At 38.7% G+C, this 10,876-nt stretch overlaps 1 protein-coding gene across 5 annotated transcripts in view; it reads right to left on the bottom strand.

The window, feature by feature from the left end:
- The window catches only part of Mapk8 (mitogen-activated protein kinase 8), a 168,964-nt gene that overhangs the window by 23,631 nt on the left and 134,457 nt on the right, over nucleotides 1–10,876 (bottom strand). For all 5 annotated transcript variants that reach the window (XM_004646958.3, XM_004646959.3, XM_023707239.1 and 2 more), the window contains 2 exons: nucleotides 8,303–8,361; nucleotides 8,077–8,215 (listed from right to left, as the gene is read on the bottom strand). In XM_004646958.3, the coding sequence (XP_004647015.1) occupies nucleotides 8,077–8,215; nucleotides 8,303–8,361 (198 nt within the window). The remainder of the gene's footprint in view (nucleotides 1–8,076; nucleotides 8,216–8,302; nucleotides 8,362–10,876) is intronic.

The following is a 10,876-nucleotide window of genomic DNA, read 5'->3' as shown; positions in this document are numbered from 1 at the left end:
AAAAAAAAAAAAAAAATATTTTTAAATTCACAATAAAGGGCCAGATAACTCAGCAGACTAAAGCACCTGCTAAAGCAGAGTGCAGCGGCTGAGATTCTATGCCTGCTGTACCGTGCCCCTGGGGTGCACTGAGACAGTGATTGAGACTGGGTGGGGTGGTGCACACCTGTAATCCCCGCCCTTGGGAGGCTGAAAACAGGAGAATCACTACGCATCTGATCTACGTAGTGAGACCCAGAACGTCATGTAAACCCTGTGCCAAATACATAAAATAAATTCACAATGAACTTTATACGCACATTACAAATGAAAAATGGACCTTCCTGCCCATTATGGTATATATTAGTTTCCTTTCGACTGGCAGATATTCAGCTCCACAGGACCAAAATAGTCATTATCATTCTATCCCTGATTTTCCATATGAAATCTCAAAAAACCGCTCATAAACTTTCTGTCTGCCTGTAAAGGTACAGCACGGTCACCTCTGTTCTATCAGTACATACGATTGCTTGCTGTTGACACTCCTAAATAATGTCTTCATGAAGAATTGCCCTCCTGACCCCAAAGCGAAGGAAATCTGTGCTATGCCCTTTAAGAAGGCAGGAGCATATAAACATTCATGGCTTCATGACCATGCCTGCTAGCTCTGAAGAATGCTACTGTGAACAAAGGAGAGAAAAAGCATATACCCATAACACATACAATGCATTACCTGTACTGTTTAGTAGTAAATATGCTAACACAGAAGGGAAAAAAGTTGGCTTGAAAAACAAAGATTATTTTTGTAATGTCTACATCCCAAAAAGCACGTGCGATTTTTTCTTTCTTTCTTTTTTTTTGTGGAACCGGGGATTGAACTCAGGCCCTTGTACTTGCCAGGGAAGCGCTTATTCTACTGAGGCATCTCCCCAGCCCTATATGTGATATTCTTAACATATTCTTATAGGCAACCACAGACAAACTTGAAGACATATAATCTAACAGTTTTATGAAATTAAATATCAAACACCAACAAGAGTAAATGAAACAATAAAGTTTTCATTATTCCTATTCTGTGAGCATATTATGAAATAATATGCTAATATTTCCAACACAATATCTTAGCAAAGTAACACTGCATGTTCAAGAATACACATCCTAAGTCTTGATACTACTTCACTGTCTTGTTGTGATGACTGCAGATCACTGGCTCTTCACACTAGTGTATTCTAATGGAAATAAGATTCTGACTTTAAATATTTTATTTTGGAAAATTTTGAGTCAATACAATTTTTAATAGAAGTGATTTTCTTTTGCTAATAAAAAATAAATTATAAAAAAATGCCTCAGACACTTAAGTACATCATACATAATCAATATTTTTTCTTTCTTTTTTTTTTTTTTTGCTCCGAATGCCTTCAAGGCATGACTGGCTGGCTTGAGTAGTGGGGATCGAACCACAGCAACCTGAGCCTGACGGCTTTGTTGAAGCAGCCACTTAAAGAACTGAGCTAAGGGGCAGGCCCCCTCAATATTTTTTTCTACTCAGCTAAATATAATAATAGATCTGGGCTAAGTAATACTGCTAGTATATATAGGCAGAGAATATAATTTGGAATTTCCACGAATTCATTGTACAGGGCACAAACTAACATTCCATCTTCTCCCCCACATTGTTCTAGTCTTAGTTAAGCAAAACTGCACAAGTGGGGGAATGGGACACAGAAAAGAACCAGGCACAATACCCATGGTCTTGTCCCCTGCTCTGGGGATTATAGGAGCCCACACTGTGACATGTGGGCAGACTAAGTTGTGAAGCATCTTTGTAACCAGTCTTTTCACCCACTCTGACCTGCACTGGCATGTAGTGAGGGTAATAAAGCTTAGCCATGTACATGCACCAAGGATCAGGATCTCAGCAAGCTCAGTCAATTCTAACCATAAGACTGGTACCAGAAATAGGCCATACTACATGCTGAACAGTCTTAATCTGAAAATCTGAAGTCTAAAATGCTTCATAATTCAAAACCATTTGAGTGTTGACATAATACTAAAAGTGTTTTGGATTCTGGACCATTTTAGATTTTCAAATTAGGGGTGTACAACCTGTAAAGTCCATGCAAATATTTTCAAATCAGAAAATATTTGAGACCAGGAAATCTGAATCACATCTGGTCCCAAGCATTTCAGGTATCAAGCTTAGCAGTTGCACAGAAGGAAAACTAATATTAAAGGTGGAAAAGTGATCTAAAGTATCAGCAACAATACATTTCATAAAGCTGTCGCCTGCAAAGAACATGCATAATGAACCTGAGGTTCTACAACAGTGGTTAGTGAGTTAAGGCCTGCTTGTCTCTGTAAAAAGCCTAATTCAGCTAGAGCCTCAAAGTGACCATTCACCCCTAATCTTGACTTGTACTGTACCCCTAGAGGAAAGACCAGGTGATTTTACTAAGAAAGTAATTCCAGAATGGCAGAGGGTGAAGTAAATCTAGAATAAGTAGAACAAAGAGATCACAAACAACTGTGCCCTCAAGACCTGCTGCAAGAGTAGAGGCTTTAGTTTAGCATCTTAAACTTTTTCAGAGCTGATCCAGAAAGAGAGACCAAGCAGACTCCCTGACAAAACTCCTTACCTTCTTGTCTCCATCCTACATTTTCCCATATGCCATCTAACCTAAGACAAAGGTCATCACTGGTAACAGATCCTAGTATGTCTCTTATTAACTCAACTTCATTACATTAAGAAATTTTCTGTAGTTGTACTTTATTTTCATTAATGTATTCCAAAACATAGAGAAGAGAATACCTGCTAACTCAAGGCCAGCATTACTTTAACATCATACACAAAAAAACTATAGACAAATATCACTACCCAAAACACTGGTGAGTTTCAAGTTCAATCACATGTTAAGAAGATTATATACTATGACCACACATGATTTATCCCAAAAATACAAGGGTAAATATATGAAAATAACCCAGAAATGTTGGCATATCCCTATAATCCCAGTATTTGAGAGACTGAGACAGGAGGATCACTATGAGTTTAAGCCCATTCTGGGCTACATTAGTGAGTTCAAGGTCCAGACTGAACTACGTAGTAAAACCCTGTCTCAAAACACAAAACAAAAGCAACCTACTATCCAAGCCCTCTTCTGTCACTCTGATAAAAGCTTTCTCTCTCAATAAATTCTTCCTATACTTAAAACAAAACAAAACTAAACAATCCCCCTAAAATCAAACAGTGCAATATATCAGTTTAATAATGAACACCGGGAAAACATATGCAAGATCATTTAAACTGCTGCAGAATGCATTTGAGAAAGCCCAGCCAGTGTAGTTGCACACAACTGTAATGCCAGAAATTCAGAGGGCTGAGGCAGGAGGATTAAATTCAAGTGCAGTCTGGGCAGCTTTGCTACTCAACAAAATACTGTCTCACAATTAAAAAAAAAAAATGAATGATGGGAATGTAGCTCAGTGCAAAGTCTCAGGGTTCAATTAACAGTATTGGAAAAGTAGAAAAATAAACCAATATTCTCATGATAAAAATATTTCAACTAGTAACAAAAAACATAGTGAAGAATGACCTTATGGAAAAGAAAGTCTAACCTTTGTCTTCATATACAGGTGCTAAGCCCCTAAGTATCCTGCTTAGTACACTGTCTCTGACCATGGAACAGGCTGATAGTGTGATTTATGGTCAGGCTTTGGGATGCATCAATTCAACTTCAGCAGAAATCGGAGCCTTAAAATATTAGCATGAGTCTTAAGAGAGACTAGAAACTAAAGATCAACCAGGAAAGTGATATGAATGAGACCAAATTAAAAACTGGACTCCAAAGGTCTGGTGAGCTTTCCTGGTGAGCACTAGTTTGCATCTTGTCTTGCCTTGTGGCTGGAAGTACTTTGCAGATTGTCATGGCCTGCAGCTGAAAGTGCTTTGCATGTTGTCGTGCTTTGTGGCTAGGAATACTCTGCGTGTTGTTGTGGTCTGTACCAAGTACTCGGTATGTTACCATGCTCTGATGCTGGCAAGACTCAGTTTGTGCCCTGTGGCAGAGAATACTCCTTACATTGTCCTGGTCCACAGCTGAGTACTCTGTATGTTGCCATGCTCTAAGGCTCACAGTATTCTTCATGGTCTCATGGTCCGTGCAGGACTCTTGCATCTGGCCATGCTCTGTGACTACTACTGAAAGCCCTATGTTTGGTCTTCTCCTAGATTTTGCCCTGTGAGTTCTTTTCTTTTGTTAGTTCTACTTTGTATCCTTTCATTGTCAAATGATCAACTATGGTGCTTCTGGGAGTCCCGTGTTCATTCTAAGTACAGACTGCCTTGAAGAACTGGTTGGGACAACTAAACACACATCAGCTGTCATGAGTGATGGTGGTCCTGGGGACACAGGGCCTTGTGGCTGATGAATTACTAAGGGCAGACCTGTGAGGTCAGCATATTCTCACTATACAATGTGACTAACTCCAGTGAAAAAGCAGCCTGAGAAAGCACACTTATAAAAACTCCACAATGTCACACTTTGCAGTTGCTATAGCCTAGCTACAGTTTGAGTGTGGCCCCCAAGGGCCAGTGCTAAAATTTCATTGTGAGCACAGCACTGCTGAGACAGTACAACCTACTACAAGGTAGTCAGGTCACTGGGGCACTTCACAAGGAGGAACCAAGGGTGGCCTGCAGTAAGTTGGCTCTTCTGAGACTAGTTTGCTACAAGGCAAGGCCACCTCACATGCCCAGCCCCTTCTGTGCATGGTCGGCTCCCTGTCTCTGCCATGTTATGACACAGATAGAGGCCTTCATCAGAGGCCAAACAGGCAAAGTTTTGGATTTAGAACCCTCCAAAACTGCAAGCTAAATACATCCCTTTTATCATTTGAGTATTTGGTTACACAACTAGAAAACAGACTACTATAATGGTAAAGATTGAAAGTCTTCTCCTTAATATTAAAAAATAAGACAAGAGATGTCCATTTTTATAAATTCTAGTTAACATTTTACTGGAAGTTCTAGCCAGAGGTACCAGGCTAAAAAAGCATCCAAACTGAAATGAAAAAAAGTAAAAGCTAAGATGCAGATGATATGATCCAAAATCATATAGAAACATCATTTAAATTCATACAGGAAATCATTTAAATTCATTTAAAAAGAGCCAATAAATTTTTATAAGTTGTGAGACAAGCTCAACAGCAAAATCAGTTGTGCTTCTATAAGCTAGCAATAAATCTGAAAGAACAAGAAGAATACTATTCCATTTATAGTAACTGCCAAAGGAGAAACACGATGAGAAATAAACTAAGGTGAAAAGGTTGCACAATGACAGCTATAAAGCAGCCAGGCACGGTGGTGCATGACTATAATTCCAGCATTCTGGGAGGCTGAAACAGAAGGCTAACAAGTTTGAACCCAACCTGGGCAACCTAGTGAGCTCCTGTCTCAAAAAAAAAAAAAAAAAAAAAAGCTGGGGATGTAGTTCAGTGCAAAAGCCCTGGATTCAACCCCCACTGTTGCAAACCAAACTATGAAACCCTGCCAAAAGAAATTAGGAATATCACATCAAAGACTGAATTGTGTCCCCTCAAAATTCTTATGTCGAAACTTCAAGTGGCATTGTTGAATTGAACATAGGGTCCTTATAGAGATAACTAAGGTTAATATGGGCCAAAGGAGTGAGGTAGCTAATTGACTGGTATCCTCATAAGAGAAATGCCACAGTATTTTTATTCCACACAGTTACAGAGGAGAGGCCAAGTGAAGACACAGCAAGATGGCAGTTGTCACAAACCAGAAACAGGGGCCTTAAGAGAAACAAAAATATTTTGGCACCTTGACCACAGAATTCTAGAATGTGAGAGAATAAATTTCTGTTGCTTAAGCTACACAATCTGTATCATTTCATCATGGCAGTCTGTTATGGTTTGTGTCTAGTTGCCCCACAAAGCCTCATGCAGTTATGGGGTGGGGATGTCTAGAGTTTGAAATTAATTCATGATCAAAGTTGGGATTATGGGTCTGAGTACTGCTGGGATAATGGGTGTGAGTGCTACACCCAGCCTGAAGCAGATAGCCTGAACGTAACGTAAGAGAAACAGACAGATTTCCTCTCTGTAGCCATTATTGATGCTACTGCTCCCATTTGCTTGCTTGCTCTTTGCCACCACCACGAAAGGATGCTCTCTGCCCTTTGCCACTATGCCTTGGAGCCAGCCAAGTATGGACTGAAGCCTCCAGTAACTGTGAGCTAAATAAATCTTTCGTTCCTTCATTTTGGTGTCTTGGTATTTGTTCCAGCAATGAGAGAAGAGTAACTGAGACACAGTCCAAGTAGGCTAATAAAATTTAAGAAAATAGAAAGCTGTGTTCACAAACTGGAACACTAAATATTGTTAAAGAGAACAAAACTATCAAGTGATGTAGATTTAGGAGAATCCTTATTAAGTTGCCAACGGCCTTTTCTGCATAAACAGGAAGACTGATCCTCAAATTCATATTCAATTACTAGGGATCCCAAACAGACAAAACAGCATTGAAAAAGAAACAAGTTGGGGAATTCATACTTATTCTCCATTTCAAAACTTACTATAAAAACTACAGTGATCAAAATAATCACTGATATACATACAGGTGCTGATATACATACAGACACAAAGACTGATGAAATAAGACTCCAAAGAGATGGCTGAATGGTTTATAACAAGGCCATTGTCTGAGGGAAAGAACAGTTCCTGACAGACAGAGATGAGACCAGTGGATTTCTACATATAAGAGCACATATGATACATATAAGAAGGTGGTCCCTTCCCTTACACCATATATAAACTAGAACTTGAAACAGATGAAAGACTTGCATAAAACTATAAAACTCTTGCAAGAAAACAGAAGTTCATGACCTTGAATTTGAGAATGCATTCTTACATGGCAACAAAAGCACACACAATAAGAAAAATTAGATTTCATGAAAATTAAAAACTTTAACATATTAACAAACTATCGTAAAAAAGTAGAAAGTCAACTTATTGAAAGGGCGGAGAGATATACACTGAAAAATGTGTGATCTACTATATGTAATATAAGAGAATTATAAAAAACATAATAAAAAAAAACAAATTAAAAAATAAGCAAAAGACTTAAATACACATTTCTCCAAAGATGACAAATTGCCAACAAATACATGAAAAGATGCCTGAGATTATTAGTTGTTAAGGAAATGCAAATTTAACCCACACGGAAATACCACCTCACACTCTAGGAAGCCTACACTCAAAGCCACAGACAGTACTAGCAAGGCTCTGGAGAAACTAGAACATTGCATGCTACTACTGAGGGTGCAAAATGATGCAGGTACTTCAGGAAATAATTCTTTGGCTTCTCACAAAGTGAACCACAAAATTACGACATAACTTAGCTATTCTACTTGTAAGGTATATATTGAGAGGAAGTTAAAATCAATGTTGAAAAAATACTTTTTTCTCTTTTTTTTTGAGACAGGGTCTTGCTATGTAGCTAGCCCAAGATGACTGTGAACTTGTGGCATTCTTCTTGCCTCAACCTTCCAAGTGTTGGGATCATAGGCAGGCACCACCATACCCAGCTTCAAATATTTGTGCATGAATTTTCATAACAGCACTAGTTATAACACCTAAGAGACAGAAATAATCCAAATGGCTATAAATAGTAAGTAAAATATAATATTCAAATAGTAGTCATAAAGAGTACCAATACGTGATACAACATGGATGACCTTGAAAACAATTATGCTAAATGAAAGAAGCCAGACATAAAAGGTCATGTATCTTATGCTTCCATTCATATGGGAGATCCACAACAGATAAATCCACCGACAGAGAATGTAGATTAGGATGATTAAGTAAGAGAAGAACAAGCAGTGACTGCTTAAATAATATTGAGTCTGGGGCAAGATATGATGAAGATATTTTAGGATTTGATACAGATGGGAGCTGTGTAACAGTGTGAATAGACTAAATGCTACTAAACTGCATACTTTAAAATGGTTAATTTGTTATTTGAATTTCACCTCCATGATAAAAAAAAAGCACTGTGGTGGGAGTTTATCTACTAACCCGATGAATAATTCCAGCAGAGTGAAGGTGCTTGATTCCACAGAGCATCTGATAGAGAAGGTAAGACATTCTTTCATGATCTAGTTCCATCTGAATCACTTGGCAGAGGTTGGCATCCATGAGCTCCATGACTATGTAACTTCACAGGAAGAAAAGGACAGCAACAATCTAAGAACAGTGTACCAACAGCCTTTTGTACTAACAATATTCTAATTACAACACTTACACATCTTGAAATTCTTCTAGGGATTTCTGTGGTGTGAAAACATTCAAAAGACCAATTATCTGTGGTAAAGCAAAGAGACAGAAATTAGAAATAACTTAATACTTCATTTTGGAAATGCAAATACATGGCTTAACACTACATAGAAGGATATAATTTATATGTCTCACTGCTAGGAAGCTTGAACCACCATTGGTATATGCCTGACTGTCCCATCAAGTGGCTTTTCATTAATTTTATTAGTAAAATGACCAATAAAAGTGATTAGATTTGTACCACCAGTAGTACAAACCACCCAGTTGGGATAGTTGTGCATGTACCACTAGTGGTTCAAGTTGACAGAAATGTGTTTTAAAAATTTACCATTAATCCTTCAAATTTTATATGCTAAATTCAAATAACTGTTTTAATATATTAAAGCTTTAGAGTCAGGAATTAGGGAAAAGGAAGGAATGAGTAGGAAGCATATACGATCTTCAGGGTAGTGAAACTACACTATACAAAAATATGAAGGTAGAACATATCAAACCCATACAGTATATCACACTAAGAATGGACCTACAAAATTGGGGTATAGATCAGTGGTAGAATGCTTATGCAGTATGCTTAAGGCCCTGGATTTGAGCCCTAGGACCACAAGAAAAATGGGGACAGGAAGGAGAGAGACAAAGATGGGGAGAGAAAGAAAGAGACAGACATATAAAGACAGAAACAGAGACAAAATCCTAATGTAAACTACAGATTTTGAATGGTAATTATATATTAATGTAGGTTTATCATTTACAACAAACATAAACCTTTGGTAAGGAAATGTTGATTTAGGGAAGTAGTAGAAATCTGTAGGGGCAAAAGACATAAGAGAACTCCCTGAACCTTCTTCCCAATTTTTCTATGAATTTTAAATATTAATAAAACTAGCAAAAACCTTATTAACAGAAGTGTTACATAACCCTAACCCCTCATGAATACTCTATTTGCATTGTTTTTAAAAATTTATTTATTTATTTATTTATTTATTTTGCACAACTGGGGATTGAACTCAGGCCCTGTACTTGCCAGGCAAGCATTTATTCTACTGAGCTATAGCCCCAGCTCCATGAATACTCTATTTGAAAGTACTTTTATCACAAAAAGTTCTACACAATTTGTCAGCAATGTAAATACCTTCTACTAGCTCATCTAACTCAATATTTTTCTATAAACTCAGTTCATTCTTTCCACTGGTTTCATTTTTTAATACTACCCCAATTTCTCAACTTTCTTTATTTTCAGTCAATTCCACTGATTTATCAACAGTCATACTGTCTTCTCTCTCTCTCCTACTACTACTTTTAAATTAAAGCCTTTTCTTTTTCCCTTGTTTACTCTTTCCGTGTATGGTATTATCTATGTTGTTTTCTTCAAACATCACAATGTAACTCATTTCCACATGAAAAAGTCTTTGTTTAGCTTAGGAGTTTCAGACATACATTGCCACTTATACAGATGTCTCATAAATAGTATAAAACTGAACTCATTTTATTCCTACCAACACTTGTTAAGGAACACGCCCTCCATTTTACAATACAACGTTCAGAGTGATTTGTCTCCTATCCCAGTACTCTTACCATGAGAATATCTGAAAGAATGGTACTCACGCTATTGTCAGTTTGCACTTTGACCTTTTTCTCATTCCCTGTGCTATTGTATAAATTGAGAATTTTAAAATCTCTAGTATGTTCATGCTGTAATTCAAAACCGAACAATGTCACAGACTTCATGTCTGTTCCTTCAAGATTTGCATGTTGAAGCACTATCCCCAAATGTGGTGCTCTCTGAAGATGGGATCTTTGGGAGATAATCAGGGTTAGTTACATTGTAAGGGTAGGGTCCTCATAATGGGACTGGTGAAGAAGGGGGGTGGAAGAGGCTCTGTATGCTGAGAAACGGAGAAGTTGGCCACTGAGAGTCAGTACCTTAAACCTTGACCTCTCAAGCTCCAGCACTGAGAAACACACCTATGTTGTTCAAGCCACACAGTCTGTGGTATCTTTTATGACCGCTTGAGCAGAGTAAGACAACTAGAGTTTCATATAATGGTTTCCTGAAAATCCAGCTGCCATAATACCATTAAAAAAAAAAAAAAAACCAGAAAGGACCTGGCCATATTAACTTTTCTCCTCAAAAACTTATAGCCAACAGAGAGCACAGGCCCGGCGAGTGAGAGAGATGACCCAGGCTGCGGGATCCTGAACAGACCCAGGGCGCAGGCCCGGCGAGTGAGTGAGACGACCCGGGGCCTTCCGGATCCTGAACAGACCCAGAGCCCAGGCCCGGCGAGAGAGTGAGAGGACCAAGGGCCTGTGGGATCCTGAACAGACCCAGAACGCAGGCCCAGAGAGTGAGTGAGAGGACCGAGGGCCTGCGGGATCCTGAACAGACCAGGAGCACAGGCCCGGCGACTGAGTGAGATGACCCAGGGCCCGTGGATCCTCATTTGACCCAGGCTGCAGGCCCAGCAGGGAACCCTTCAGCAGAACTCCCTGCAAAGAGGCTAGAGGCAAGACCCACCCAGCTGATTCAGGAGCAGAACATCTT

Source organism: Octodon degus, unplaced genomic scaffold (assembly GCF_000260255.1).
Source record: "Octodon degus isolate 3935 unplaced genomic scaffold, OctDeg1.0 scaffold00285, whole genome shotgun sequence".
NCBI lineage: Eukaryota > Metazoa > Chordata > Mammalia > Rodentia > Octodontidae > Octodon > Octodon degus.
Note: the sequence above shows the minus strand (reverse complement) of the source record. Positions and strands in the feature narration are given on the sequence as shown.